This window comes from Ziziphus jujuba, chromosome 10, assembly GCF_031755915.1.
Source record: "Ziziphus jujuba cultivar Dongzao chromosome 10, ASM3175591v1".
Taxonomy (NCBI): Eukaryota; Viridiplantae; Streptophyta; class Magnoliopsida; order Rosales; family Rhamnaceae; genus Ziziphus; species Ziziphus jujuba.
The window spans coordinates 17,537,020-17,552,977 of record NC_083388.1 but is presented as its reverse complement, the minus strand read 5'-3'; the positions used below and the strand labels follow the sequence as shown (position 1 = coordinate 17,552,977).

The window sequence follows — 15,958 nt, the reverse complement described above, 5'->3', positions numbered from 1 at the left end:
AAAGTAGTTTTCTTGCTCCTTTTGTCCATTACTCTGAGCAAAATGTCTTATTTTTTGGTGTGCAAAATGTCTGTTGAGCAATCTTAAGTTTTCAAATGTTTGTTCTCAGGTTTTTGCAAGTTGCAACCTATTTGACTACAAAGAAGGCACGAAATAGCAATGTCGGCAAAAAGCATTTTAAAAAGGGCCAAATAAATCTATACGCATTCCTAAACTACGTAATCAATTTTGGTCTTCCAAAAACAAAACAAAAAAAAAAAATGTTAATTCCAACCTATAGTGTGTTGTATTTTGACCCAAAAAAAAAAAAAAAAAACTAGTGTGTTTTTTATAGAATTTTCCTTAGTGTCAGCCCAATCTGTTTACCGGGCTTTAGTATAACCGGTTTGGTGCCCATCTGTAGGTGAACTTCTGGGCCTAAAGTTTTGGTTTTTCACAAAAGAAAAACTAATTAAGAAAAACCTCTGTGGCTGCTGGGATTCGAGCCCAGGTCTCCACGGCCACAACGTGGAATTCTTACCACTAAACTACAGCCACTTTTGTTTTTGTCTCTTTCTATAAAATTAGAAATAGTTTTATTCAGTCTTTCACATTTTGTTATCCACTAATCTATTTTTATAATAATAATAATAATAATAATAATAAAATAAAAACTCTAAAGCTACAAAAGTGAATATATCTGAAACAGGAAGAGAATTATGGCCAAACAAATAAAAAAGCTCTAAAGCAACAAAAATGAACATGTCTGAAACAAGAAGAGAATAATAGCTAAACAAATAGTACCCAAAAAAAATGGCTAAATTAACAATCAATATATTATCTATAAAAAATAGGAATAAGCAAATTAGAACATTACTTTCTGAATTCTGAGACTAACAAATATTCTGCAATATTACTTTACAAGATAGAGAGAGCGGAGGGATGTAACTTTGTCACCCTCTCCAAACATTTAATATCTGACCAAAAAATGAACTATAGAATAAACTTACATATAACATTATCAGTAAAATAAAGCAGTATAGAAAAGCTGGTTCCAAGTATCAGGCAATCCAGGAAGACACCAATGGCTACAATCAGCAGAGCGAGCAGGGTTAGCTCGCTGCTCCGGGCTCAAATCACCGCTATAAATAGAAGGGTGACCATCTTTTCTAAGCTGAGAAAGCATGGTTATGTCCATTAAATATGCAGGGCCTCTCATGTCCCTTATAACTGTGTCAAGCACCCTCATTTGGTCCGAGTATGCCCCTGTTGGGTACTTTGTGGTCCCTGTCATCGGTGCCGTTTCACCATAACAGTTCTTTGTTGTTGCTGCATTACTTGCTCCACCATTCCATTCGCTTGGGCTATCACATTCATATATAATTCAATCATTTATACCATATAATTATTTTTCTATCTATACTTTTTTGGAAAAATAATAATAATAATAATAATAATAATAATTATAATTTGGCATGTCTATCCATATGTCACAACTAATAGGTCAATCCTTTAGGGTCTAATTAGGTGGTTATTGTTTCTTAGAATATAGAGATGTGGAGACTTTTTTCCCATGCCCAGGACCCCCCTTTTTAGTTTTGAAAATGTCCACCATACTTTTATATAGGGGTATGAATGATAAAAATTAATGGTACACAAAGAAAATACAGGCCCTAAAATAACAATAATGTTTTTATCAAAAATAAAAAAATAAAATGACAATAATGTTATTGGGCTACCGACATAAAAACGTGGTGTATACGTATGTAAGTATTTTTCTTTGTTGTTAGCGGAAAAAAAAAAAAAAAAGTATTATTGTTTTATTTTTAAGCTATCATTGTCAACATTTTCGTAAGCTCCACAACACATGAAAAACCTCCCTTCCTCAGAAAAGAAACATGTCAGAGGCGTTTTACCTATTGCAGTGTAATAAATGTTGAAGTTTTATAGGGCAAAAGAAAGTTGTGGATCCAGCTGGGAGAAATTGGGGACCTCCAAAGCAAAAAAAATAAAAATACAAGAAATAAAAAACATAAGCTAGGCCAACTTGCAAAGCAAAATATACCTAAAAAGCATGGGACTTAAAATCTTGTGCTTCGCGCTAACAGCTCAAAACTCTAACACCCAATAATGAAGCCTAGAATTTTGTAAAATTCAATTATTTGAGAGAGAGAGAGAGAGAGAGAGAGAGAGAAACTCACTCATAGTGTGTAGGAGAAATAGAAAGGAAGAATACACTGGTTCTGGTTCTGTCAATGTTGGAGTCAACCCAATTGGCCCATGTTCTAAGCCCCGTCTCCAAAGCAGAAACTCTATCCATGTCTCGGTAATATTTCCCTCCTGATTCCATGTAATCCCACCTAACACGTTACCATATTCAAATTACCAAACACTATTGTCATGTGTAACAAACAAATCAGAAATTACCCCAAAAAAAAAAAAAAAAAAAAAAGAAAACAAATCAGAGTAATCTATTACAGAATTATGTTAGTAGGAAACATATTTCTATTTCTAACATAAAATGAAATCGTGTTAATATGGACATGCACTTAAGGTGTTACCTCAATTAGTAATTAAAAAATATTAGCCACTTGGAAATGATAACCCTTAAACATTTGCTATATTAGTAATAGGTTTCCAATACAAACTATATAATATGTATCCAAAAATTAAAAAATTCTTCAATTTCATTAAATAAAAATAATTGTAAAGTACCCTTGGAGGGACCCTTGGTGAGTCCACCAGTGACCGGTGTTAAAGGAAATCACATCGGCATTCAGCCAGGCATTTCCGTTGCCGGAAATGTAATCCAGCCGTAGGATTCTTTTGCCCTGCATCACATCAATGTCCACGAGGTATGGAGCTCGGTAGTAAGAAATGGACACACCGTAGTCCTGTTTGTAGAGTAGCAAAACCCATTAAGGCTGTTTTTGATGTACACATATATGCTCTGTTTGATAGCACACTTTTTGTGGACAAAATCGCGAGGCCAATGTCTTACAGCCGGCAAGCAAAACTGTGGCCAAAAGAATAATAGTAGACGCTACTTTTGGATTCCTCCAAAACCACATTTTTTCCCCTTTTTTTTTTTTTTTTAAATTATGCTTAGAAGTTTGGAACTTTGAAATCAATTTTCCATGTCAAAAGAAATTTCAGGCTGCTACAAACTAGAAATCAAGCATTAATTATATGGCGTTTACACACACACACACACACAAAAAAAAAAAAAAAAAAAAAAAAGGCATTAATTATATAGTTTTGCCCCTTTTCGAAAACAACAAATATGGAGTTAAAAAAATAAATAAATGCGTTGGTGAACATTTATTTGATATGGTTTAGTAAAAAGCTCTTGGAAATATGTAGCTTATATATTGGACGGAAATGTGGATATTTCTGAAAAAAAACAAAAAGGTCGAAAAACTTAACATAATTCACAAAATTTAAAAAGACACTGTTTTTTAATGGGTTTTTCTTTTCGAAAATACCAAACTTCCAAACAGAGCCAAAAAAAAAAATATATATATATATATGTATATATTTCCTTTTATTTTATTTTTTTTGGGATAATGAGCCGGGCTGTTTTCAAAAATTACTTTTGGAAAACATATTTTCAAGATGCATTCAAAGTAGTGGAACTTAAAAACCAGATCACACACAAGCTTAAACAAATAAATTTAAGAAAAAGAATAGAAAAGGCTCACCAAGAACTTAAACGTTGAGAGAGGATCTCCTCTGATCATCTGTGTTTGACTGCTGGGAGCTGAAGCCGCAACCAAGCAAATCAAAGACTCCCACTGATTCCTTCCTAGTGAGTCTCCAACAAACATCACAGTTTTCCCTTTCATTTTCAGCAAAAACTCTAGCCCATTGAACCTACCATGAAAATGCTACATCAAATTAAAGTCACATACTCTCTGTAAACCCAACACAAACACAAAATCACCCAAAAAAAACAAAACAAAACAAAACAAAACCCATAAAATTGGAAACATTTTTTTTTTTTTTTACCTGGGAAGCTCACAATTGATGGGTCTCCAACGATATTTAAGATAATCGGAATCAGGACGACCGTACATTTGGCAATTGAATTCGGCATCTATGATGGGACAGTTTGCGTATTGGTACAATGGGTATGTGTCATCACGGACCCAAGTTCCGGCAAACAACGCACAACTTGTTTGGTTGGTTTGGAACATTGGGCTTCTTCTAGGGTGCTTGTTGTTGTTATGGTGGTTCTTCAAGCTCATTATCAAAGCTGAGGAAGCTATATGAAATTGAACCAAGAAAACCAAGCACAAAATTGCAAAACATGACACAGAATAAGACACAGAAGATGGAGAATGAGAATGAAGAAGAGCCATTCTTGCAGGGGTTAGCATATTTTGGGTGGAAGGAAAGGAAAGGAAAGAGAAAGCAAAGATTGGGAAAAAGGAAAAATAAAAGGGCAGAGAGAAAGATAGATGGGTGGGACTTTGTAATAGGAAAAAGGAGGGGGGGCTTTGGCTTTGTTTGAAATCTTGTATTATAAAATGGGTTTGTGGGTTTTGCTGGTTTTGTAATGTACATGTGAAGGTTAGCTAAGATGGGTTCACGTGAGCTATGTATATGTCTATACACGTATATTACAGATCCAGTAGGACTGAGACAGTGGGGCTAGCAGCTGTGACTGGTGAAGTTGATTTGGACCTTTGGAACCATGAGCTTCTTTCTCATCGGAGAGGTGGGTTTAAAATTAAATTGTCCACCAGTGATTGTTGTCCACATATCATATATATATATATATATATACACATAATTGGGAAATGAAAAAAATATACACGTATAAATAATTTTGCTAATAACATGTCTCATAAATTATATATAATCAAATGTTATGCCAAATAATAAATAAATAGATAAATTTTTATATAAGAAGTCTTTTACCCAAAATTTTGAACAAAATTTTCAATTTTTGGGTTTAGTATGATAATTTGTCTATTATTATCTTATTATCAATAATAAAATGCTACTAGATAATTTTATTCAGAATCCTGGATAGGAGAATTATATATATATATATATATATATATATATATATTATTATTTTTTTTTTTTTTGTGTGTGTGTGCTTTTGGTGACATTTTATATATATATATATATATATCATGAAAATGTTAAAAGTCACCAAAAGCATACAAAAAGAAGAAGCAGAAGGAGAAGCCAGTTGGGAATTGGGGCCAAAGAGCGGGGGAATTAAGGTCCCTTGTCATAACTCAACTTTCATATTAAAGTTGGGGAGCACACAATGTGGATGAGGTCCCTCATAATCGGTTATTCCCCAACTTGGCCTTTAGGCGCCTCCAAGTTTGATTCTTTTATTTCTCATTCATCACAAAAAGGAGGCAAGAGAGATTACTTGATGGCTTTACATTGATGATGACTAAAAAACAAGCAGATAAAAAAAAGAAGGCAAAATCTTTGAAAAGCATTGGTTCTTTGCTTTCCTTCACCCACATCACCTAGAACAAGAATTGTGTCAGCCTCAAGCATCTAATACCATTACCATCACAAATCACATTATTCATCATGATCCTTCAGCTCGCTTTCATCAATCATCTACAAAATGACAAATACATTCTCAAAGAAGTTTTATATGTACTCATGGTTCAAGTTTAGTGTAAATTGTTTTTCGAAATCAGTTTCCGTAAAACGGTTTCATGTTTGGTTGGCAAAAGAAAAAGGTATAATTTTAGATGTAATTAAATTGTTACACATGCATTAAAATACAAGGAAAAGATTGTTATTAGCAAATATACTAAGATATGGGCACACATTTTCTAAAATTATCCAAACATATTAAATATTCATTTTTCCAAAAAATCTCAGTTTCTCATCAATTTTGACACTAATTAGAAAAAGTCCAGAAGGAAAAAAAGAAATACGAACTGTTATGGTAAGTGTATTTTGTTTTACCAATGTTAAAAGGGCATATTAAAAGAATGTATAATAATGTTTTTTTTCAGTTAAGGAGACTCCTCTCCAACTTATTCTTGTCAGATTTAAGAACTTGTCTTGCTAATAAAAAATTCACAAGTACTCTCGACCAGTCGACATGAATTTAATTTTTATAGGTGAGGGACTGAATTTGTTTGATAACAAAAATAATTTGTATATATTATATAGAAAGTAGGCTTGACAACGTGTCGTATTAAATCGTATTCATGTCACATTGTATCGTATTCGTATTAAATTTTTTTGAAGCTAATACGACCCGTTAAATTTTGGTATTGAGATATGTAGATCCGAACTCATTCATTAAATTTTCATCTAACCCACCACCCATCCCGATAACCTGTTAACCCATTAAGCATAAATATCAAATTTTGATTAGGTACCAAGATGATAAAATAAACCCTTTTTCTTTTTAAAGGAAAAATATATATATATATATATCAAATGAACATGTTTGTTGATTAGGTACCAAGATGATAAAATAAACCCTTTTTCTTTTTAAAGGAAAAATATATATATATATATCAAATGAACATGTTTGTTGATAAACTAAACATCTCAAAAAAAAAAAAAAACCTAAGGAAAAGAAAAGAAAAGCATTCACATACTAAAATTCTACATGCATTAATAATTATCAATTAAAAATATTATAAATCAAACTCATACTAAACATTCATTGTATCTAAGTAACATGCATTGTATGTTTAAAATAACTTTCAAATTCAATAAATCTTGTTGAGTAAACCAAAATAGAGATAGAGAGTTCTTTCTGTGTGAAATTGAAAGATGATAGAATAATAACATTGCAATTTAGGGTAAAGATTAAAGAGGCAGCAAACATTTTATAATCTTAGTTTAGAGTAAAATTATTTTATTATATAAAATTACAAAAATACCCATATAAATGACTAATGGGTTTAACGGTTCCAATGGGTTCCACCTGTTAGTACCCCTTTTTTTAATAGCTCTTATTGAATGACACTAATAAGGATCCAATCCAATATCGTGGATCCAAATCCGCAAATTATCGTGTGACTTAATGTCGTGTTAATGGATCGTATGACATTTTACCAGGCCTAATAGGAAGGTCTGTATAGTGTGTTTAATTACATGTACACTTTATTGTCTAATCGAATGTTTGGTTTATGGAATAAATGTAGGAATAGAATATTTATTTTCGAGATTTAGGTTTTTCTATATATGATAAATTTTTAAATTTGATAATAACTATTTCACAAAAATAAATATATCTTTATTTGAAGGAATTATGATAAATTCCTTTTTAAAATCTCAGATTTATTATTACTATGTTTTAATGTAAGCAAATTTTAAAATATTCTTAGATATATATTTATTATCATATACTAAAAATATAAAATATATATAAATTTTAATTATTAATTAATTTTTACCATATTTGAACATTTTATGAAAAAAAAATTATCAATAAAAGCTAAACCTTAATTTTAAATTAAAATTTTTATCAAAAATATAAATAGAAAATTCTTTTTTTCTATTCTCATAAATAGTTATTTTTATTTTAAGAGTAATGATTATTTTATATACCAAATTTAGTCTAGTATATTAAATTTCAATTTTAATACAAAATAGGTATATATGCAAAAAGTATTTGTTGGCATGGGGCCTAATTTGTTTGCAACATATTAATGAGCCTCTAAAGAACGTGAGGGAGATCTAATAGCAGCCATTCATTTCACTCAATGTTGCAAACTATTTGAGCCATGCAACTTGCTTCCATGACCCTTGGACTATTGACTCCTCTTCTAAATATGGAACATTCACCGACCATCTTTATCCATCAATAATAATAATAATAATTCCCCTTTATAAAGGAAATTAAATGAAATAGAAAAAAATAATAATAATTCCCCTTCATGAAAGAAATTAAACAGGGTAGAAAAGTAGGAATATATATATATATATATATATATAGTCAAGCACATATCAAGTTAATTTTTCATAACAAAAAAAAAAAAAAAAAAAAACCTCTCAAGTTAATTTGATGGTTGTAGCATTAAATTTTCAATTATTAGTTTTTGAATTATAAGACTAACATTTAAAATTTGATGATAACAAATATGAATTTAGTAAGACACTAAACTCTATTTATTTCAACATTCGAAATAATTCAAAAACTAAAAAAAAAATGTTTTGACAATAAAATTATCAGGTTAATGTAATAGAAGCTTAATTATATATATATATATATATAGAGAGAGAGAGAGAGAGAGAGAGAGAGAAAGAGTTAGGCTTATATCGGGTAACTTATAGGATCAAGTATTCCTTTATTAGCTTTTTAATTGCTTTTAAAATTAAAATTTTAAAATTAATTGATGATTTAATATAGGTTTAGTAACATATTAAAACTGTATTTGGAAAATAATAAACCATATAAAAACCGAGTAAACTATAATGCTCCATTTGAATAACGGCAGAGTTAGTAGAAATTTATTTTTTTTGGAAAAGTAATAATTTTTTTTATTTGAATATTTATTTTGAAATAGGAAAGTATGGACTTAGGAAATTAGGTTCCCATTTATGTGGAAAAATTATTTTTATCTATAAATGTATCATTTAAAGAAATTCAGAAAAAATAGTTTAGAATTTTTTTAAAATACAAATTTATCCTTAATTTATTATTATACAATATTAAAATTAATTATTTATAATTTTCAACTTTCTTATTATTCATCAACTATACAAGAGAAAAATTAATTTTCAATAAACTAATTTCAAGAAAATTAAATATCAAAAATCAGTTTCTATTCTAACTTTGACAATTCCTAAAAAGATCCTAAATGCATGTTTAAATATCCCTCTTGAAACAATCAATGATTGATAAAAAAAAAAGTTATGATAGTAAAATCATTAAGTTGATCCGATATAAATCTGGCTATATATCGCACATTCTCCCATGAAAATGCCTTTATAGTTTTTATAGTAGTCTTTGAAATACTTGGACTGAGACATTAAATTGTAATTTTAGACCATATAAGTATTTCAATGAAAAACTAAAATCTTAAAATGGACAAAGTAAACCATATATAAATACATAAAAATTCCAAATTAATTTTTAAATTTTAATGTTTAAAGAAGTGTTAATAGGTTTTTATCCAGATAATCATAATATGAAAATTTCTATTTGTATATATATATATATATATTATAGGTCTCTCTGTGTGAAAAATATCAAATTGACTTGATCAAATTTATCCTTCAAAAAAAAAAAAAAAACTTGATCAAATTTATCAGATATTGATCACTAGTACAATATTCACATGGTACAAGTCGTTTTCTTATACTCAACACATACTTCCGAAAAAACAAATTTTCAATTTTTTTTTTTTAATAAGTTGCAATTTATGATGTACGATTTATGTATTTTGATCAAATTGGATTCTTAACTGGCAATCGAAGAGGGTTAGTGGTTCCACATTACTCATGTATACCCATATTAAAATCGTATAGTTCTTCAATTTTCAAAATTAAATTGATCAAAATATAACAAATTATAAATTAAAAAGGTCAAATTGAAACATTTAAACCAAAAAGTCTAAAGTAATTTTTTTTCCAAATTAGAAGATAATAAAATGTAATTAATAATAAAAACCGCTTTTAACAACCTAAAAATCAAATCACCTTCTAATTAATAATATAATTTCTTTTTGTGGCTTTGGAAAGAAAGAGAAAATGCTTCAAGTGGAATAGACGCTTCAATCATGCATATTGAACTGGATCCAAGATGAGAATCCAAAATATTACATGATTTTACATCTAGCTATCAAAAGGAACTATGCACTATTTTATGACTATCATTATAATTTGAAAAAATAGAATTGATTATTAGGCTGTCAACCATGAAAATGAACCAGGCCCCTATAAACTAAAGCTGCTCTTTTTTTTTATTTTATTTTAAGTTATTGAAGTTCTTTCTTTCAAGGCATTAAAAATAATTTAAATTTATACAATTCTCATGCTTGAAAACATGAGCAGCAAAGTGAATTGTTAGTACTGGATAATGAAAACCTCTCCTATCTCTCTTAATGATAGCTTGAGTATTCATTTCCAGACATACATTTCTCCATCCAAATGATGATGCTATGTGAATAGCTTTTTGAGTGGCTTCCGATTCTGCAATGGACACATGATTCTCTTGGGATCCCTTAAAGAGATATTTGTTTGTTTTTTTTTCCCAGAGTTTCTGAAGCTTCTGGAGATTGGTGTTCATACCCGTTCCACACCCTGACGGTGTCGTATGCTTCTTGATCCGGTATGGAAGATCAACGAAGTTCGTATGATAGGAGGGAACTCCCTCAGTTGGAGCTGGTAGCGGATAAACAAAATGCTGTTAGAGTTTCTCAGATAAAGTTAGTGGGGAAGCTGATGACTTCCAAACCCATACGAAAAAATGTTGTACAATCCATAATACGAAGAGTATGGTTCATGGATGAAGCAGTCGGAATGGAGCAAATACATCCCAATGTTTTTCTTTTTAATTTTAAATCGTCTGCAGACAAAGATAGAATATGGAAAAGAAGACCCTGATCCATCGATGGAGCTCATCTCGTTCTAAAAGAATGTCAGCCAGAGCTCTCACTGGAGAAGATTAATTTCAGTCTATCCATGTTTTGGGTGTAGATCCACGGCCTACCTTTGCAATACCTGACAAAAGAAAACGCGCTCAAGATTGGGGGTTTGTTTCACAAGGTGTGGAACTGTGAATGCACGTCCAGAACAAACTTGATAGGGCTGAAATACATACGAATTCAGGTAGAAGTAGATATCTCGAAGCCGCTATTAACAGGATTTCTGTACAAAGTGGGAAACGGATCCTCGTGGATACATTTCGCTTATGAAAGATTGGCAGAGTTCTGTTATATGTGTGGTAGAATCGGTCACAGTAAAGCATCCTGTGTCAATCTCCAAAGGGTAGAGGAAAGGAACGATGGAGAGGAGTTTGGATCTTGGCTAAGGGCCGAGGTGGGAGCCTATACAGTGATAAAGGAAAACAACTGTTGGAGAAGAGGTGAAGTTCCCAGGGAAGAGTCTTCCGATACTCTCACTCGAGACACAAACATGGATGAAAAGAATGAAGATGAGCCACAAACGAAAGAAAGAGCAAATTCGACTGACCTGAACTCAAACGAGAAAGAAGAAGAAGACGAGTTGACTCGCCCGAGTGGGAAAGAGGAGCCGAATCTCGAGGTTGCTCGGGAACAAGGAGATGGGAGACCTCTTCCACCCTCTGATGGAGAACACGTGGATGCTCTGCAGGAAAATGAGTCAGATACGCATTTGAATTTTTTCAAATCTGGAATTCAGGATAAAAAAATCCCGCTCATTTCAGACACTGGGGGAAAGATAGGTGGGCCAACTCCTCAAGAAAGGGCCCTTAGCTCGGAACCTAGCCCAATATCTTTGCAGGGGAGACTGGGTTTTGGGCCTTCTATCTCAGGGACTAAAAAAGCAATAGGAGAGGCAGGGGTTAAAAGGAAGAGAGAAAGCAAAACCTGGAGGCCATGTCCTGCAAAAAAACGTGCGGGGATTATATTAAAAGAAAAAACTGAGTTGCAGAAGCCACCTAGCTGTGTTTCTAACTACGACACAGAAGCAATTCAACAACGCCAACCGCAAGTTTTTCCTTCTGTATTTTCTACACTTCTCCCAAAGTCTTCTGAAGGCAAAGTGAAGTCCCCATCTTCCAGAATCAAGCTAAAGGAAATAGCCAGAGGAGGATCAAGAATGGTGAAGGAACTCAACAGGAGTGGAAAAGATGGCAAGTCGGGATCGTCGTCTGAAATCATGGCCGAGGAGGCGGGCCTTATCAAGCCCCCCAAATCGCCATGAGCATAATCTCTTGGAACTGCCAAGGCTTGGGAAGAGCTAAGGCAGTGCGGGGCCTAAAAAGTCTCATTCGTAAATCTTCCCCGGCAGCCTTATTCTTAATTGAAACAAAGATGAGTGAAGATAAACTGTCGAAAATTGGGAAAGGTTTGCCGTTTGTTAATGTGTCTGCTATTAGTGCTTCTAATAGTGCTGGGGGTATTGCTCTATTATGGTCAAATGAGATTAGTTGGCAAATAGTGTACAAGTCTAACTGGATAATTGGGGTGAGAATGGATTTAACGAATGGCACCAGCTGTAACTGTTGGTTCTGTTATTGTCCTGCTAAGAGGACTCTTAGAAGATTTTTCTGGACAGAATTGTTGGATTTGGTAAAAACGGGTAGTGAAGTTTGGTTGTGCATGGGTGATTTTAATGATATTACCGGACAAGAAGAAAAGAGTGGAGGCAGGAAAGTTTCAAGGAAGTCTCACTGGTTTTTGAGGAATTTCATGTTTAATGTTGAAGGGATTGATATGGGTTTTTGTGGAAGCAACTACACTTGGTGCAACAGGAGAGGAGGAATTGCAAATATTCGGGAAAGACTAGACAGAGTGGTAGTTAGCGTTGATTGGAGAATTCTTTTTAACCAAGCGGGTGTTCTCCACCTCCCTCCCGCTGGTTCGGACCACCTGCCAATTCAACTCAATCTGAAACAGGATCACCCAAACCTCCCGCGGCCTTTTAGATTTTTGGAGGCATGGACAAGGGATCCTACTTGTGAGGAAGTTGTAAGAAAAGCTTGGGATTGCAGTCACCAGCTCAGACACAGGAATTTGGTTCAAGCAAAATTAGCCAACACAGTCAGGGCTCTAAAATCATGGAATAGAAACAACTTTGGATTCTGCCATTATAAAATTAAGGAATTAGAGGATCAGCTAGAACAGTTAGCTTCTGTGCCTCCGTCAGAAGAGATTATTAAAAAATCCCAGGAACTCCAATCCGCCTTAGATGAATGGAGATTAAGGTTGGAACTTGTGTGGCGGCAGAAATCTCGTGAACTATGGTTAAAAGAGGGAGATCGGAATTCTAAATTTTTCCACACAACGACGGTTGCAAAACGAAGAAAGAATCAAATTGTAGCTATCAAAGATGACAACGATAATTGGTTGGATTCAAGATTGGAGATTGGAAACTACCTCACGAGAAAATTTGAGGAGCTGTATAGTGGAGAGCCGTTAACCTTCTGTGACAATCTGGAGGAGTTTATTCAAGGAGGAATCTCTGAAGTTGACAATGAAAGGATAGACAGAACTCCTACAGCAGATGAAATTTTTCACATTGTGAAGAGCATGCATCCCATTAAAGCCCCTGGGCCTGATGGGATGCCTGCTCTTTTCTATCAAAAATATTGAAGTATCGTGGGAGAAGATATAATTGCGTTAATCCAGAATGTGTTCAGATCTGCCATCATCCCCAGTAATGTAAACAAAACCTTTATGGTGTTGATTCCAAAAGGGAAGCAAGTGTCATCCTTCAACAATGTCAGACCCATCAGTCTATGCAACTCAGTGTACAAGATCATATCAAAGCTGATCACAGAGAGACTTCGTTCAGTAATTGATAAGATTATTTCTCTTGCCCAAGCTGCTTTCATACCCGGGAGATGGATAGGTGAGAACACACTGCTCATCAATGAGATTCAACACACAATGAAAAAAAGGAAAAAGGGAAACGGATTGGTAGGAATTAAAATAGATTTGAGCAAAGCCTACGACAGGGTTGACTGGGGATTCCTCACAAAATTACTGGCCAGCTTTGGTTTCTCTAGCAAGCTGATTAATTTGGTGGTTAGATGTGTTTCCATTGATTCGGCGGAGCTGGTATTAAATGGAAGCATTTTCGGAAAGGTGGAATGGCAAAAGGGTCTTAGACAAGGAGATCCACTTTCGCCTTTCTTGTTCATAATCTACATTGAACTCTTATCAAGAATGTTGCACAAACTTGAAGCCGAAGGAAGAATCCATGGTGTCAAGATAGGTAGATCCAGTCCAGGTATTTCTCATTTACTTTTCGCAGATGATATTTTGCTCTTCTGCAGAGCAAATTTAGAAGAGGTCAGAGAAATAAAAGCTTGTTTGAATACCTTCTGTAAGTGGACTGGGCAAAAAATCAATGCAGCAAAGTCGGGATGTTTTTTCTCTAAAAACACCCAGGGGAAGATCAAGGCTGGTGTGAAAGAAATCCTGGGCATGACAGAACTTAAGGAAGATGCAAAGTACCTAGGCAATCCTTTGTTTTCTGGGCGTAATCATCATAAAGCCTATGAGGAGCTGAAACAGAAAATTGAGGCCAAGCTTCAGGGGTGGAAATCTAAGTTACTCTCCCAAGCAGGAAGATGCACCCTAATTAAATTCGTGATTAATTCCATTCCTATTTATGCTATGTCAGCTCAAAAGTTTCCCACTCATTGGTGCTCTGATATTGACTCCCTTGCGAGAAAATTCCTTTGGAGCAGAGGAGTAAATGATGGAAATTTTACTCCTATATCATGGTCAAGAATCTGCAGACCAAAAGAATCGGGAGGACTAGGTGTTAGAAGAACGCAAGACTTGAATTTGGCACTCCTCAGTAAACTAGCCTGGATGCTGGCCTCAGAGAAGGATAGATTTTGGGTGCAGGCGATTAAAGCTAAATATTTTGCTGGCTGTTCCTTCTTGAAATGCTCGAAGAAGAAGAATTGCTCTTCTTCATGGAACGGCATTTATCAGGCTAGGAATATTCTGTTAAAAGGACTCTGTTACAGGGTAGGAAAAGGAGATAGAATCAGTATATGGGAGGATCCATGGGTTCCTAATAACCCTCATTTCAAACCAACTCCAATCTCAGAAGCTGTATCCCAAGAATTTGGTATGGTAAACTCTCTCAGGAACAGGGATGGTAGCTGGAATAAAGATAGACTTGACCATCTTTTTGATGCAGCCACTGTGAGGAATATTTGTAAAATCCCTTCTTCAAATTCTCATCTAGAGGATAAATTAATCTAGTGCAGCAACACAAATGGGAAATTCACGGTTAAATCAGCTTTCTTGATGGAATTCTGGAGAAATCACTTAGCCTCTCAATGGTGGAAGTATCTATGGTCCTCCAAGATTCATGAAAGACTCAAGTTCTTTCTTTGGAAGCTTTACAATGGAGGACTTCCAACAGCAGAGAACCTCATGCATAGAAATATACATGTCACTAGTAATGAATGCATTCATGGCTGTGGTGTGCTAGAATCGGACAACCACATCTTTTTTCATTGCCAAGTTGCAAGGGCCGTGTGGTATGGCCTCCCGTGGTGTATTAAGTGGGAGACGTTTACAGATTATCCAGTGAAAGAAAAACTCTGTCTGATCTCTAACCCCCTTGGTTCTCTTCCAGTGCTCCTGTCAGACAGGGATTTCTTCTTTCTTTTTGCTACCCTTGTGATGGACCAACTATGGAAGGAAAGAAACTCCCGTATCTTTGAAAATAAAACTAACCCTCTCGATAGTATCATGGATGTGCTGAATTTCAGGTTTAGAGAGGCCAAAGCCATCTTGCTAAAGGAGGAGAAGGGTGTTCTACTCTATAGAGAACCCAGGAGGATAGCAAGAATGTGGGATACGCAGAGCATAAGAATTAATTCTGATGCAGCAGTTAAAAATGGAGTTAGCTTCATTGGACTGGTGGCAAGGGACTATGAGGGTAAAGTTATAAAGATAAAGTCTATTCGCACCCAGACAGATATCCCTGAGCTAGCTGAAGCTGTGGGAGTCCTGCAAGGATTAATTTTAGCTCAAGAGGAAGGCTGGCAAAAAATATGGTGTGATTCTGACGCCAAAAACATTGTATCAGCTCTCAACAGTCAAGACACACACAATTCTCACTGGGCAGTAGAAGGTATTTTGGAGGAGATCAGTTCTAAGAAAATAGGCTTCCAGAAGGTGTGTTTTAACTGGATCCCGAGGGAACAAAACTTTTTGGCTCACTATGTGTGCAACTTGTGTATTAGAAATGATGTTACTGGTTTTTTGATAGTTAATTCTCTTTCCAGCAATTTTAGTTATTTTGCAACCCAGGAGATGGGCCTTGTGCCATCATCCTTTTGATGGCTTAG

General features: G+C 34.2%; 1 protein-coding gene and 1 non-coding gene across 2 annotated transcripts; both read right to left on the bottom strand.

Moving 5' to 3' along the window:
- Positions 1-465: 465 nt before the first annotated feature.
- On the bottom strand, positions 466-537 carry TRNAH-GUG (transfer RNA histidin (anticodon GUG)). Its single transcript has one exon. It is a non-coding gene; the product is annotated as a tRNA-His (tRNA).
- Positions 538-793: 256 nt separating this feature from the next.
- Positions 794-4,560, bottom strand: LOC107411416 (protein PMR5). Its single transcript, XM_048469317.2, has 5 exons — positions 3,988-4,560; positions 3,681-3,852; positions 2,695-2,873; positions 2,181-2,339; positions 794-1,343 (listed from the first exon to the last, which is right to left on the bottom strand). The coding sequence occupies exons 1-5, from the start codon at positions 4,356-4,358 to the stop codon at positions 1,001-1,003; spliced, it is 1,224 nt and encodes a 407-aa protein (XP_048325274.2). The 5' UTR covers positions 4,359-4,560; the 3' UTR covers positions 794-1,000.
- Between the last annotated feature and the right edge of the window lie 11,398 nt (positions 4,561-15,958).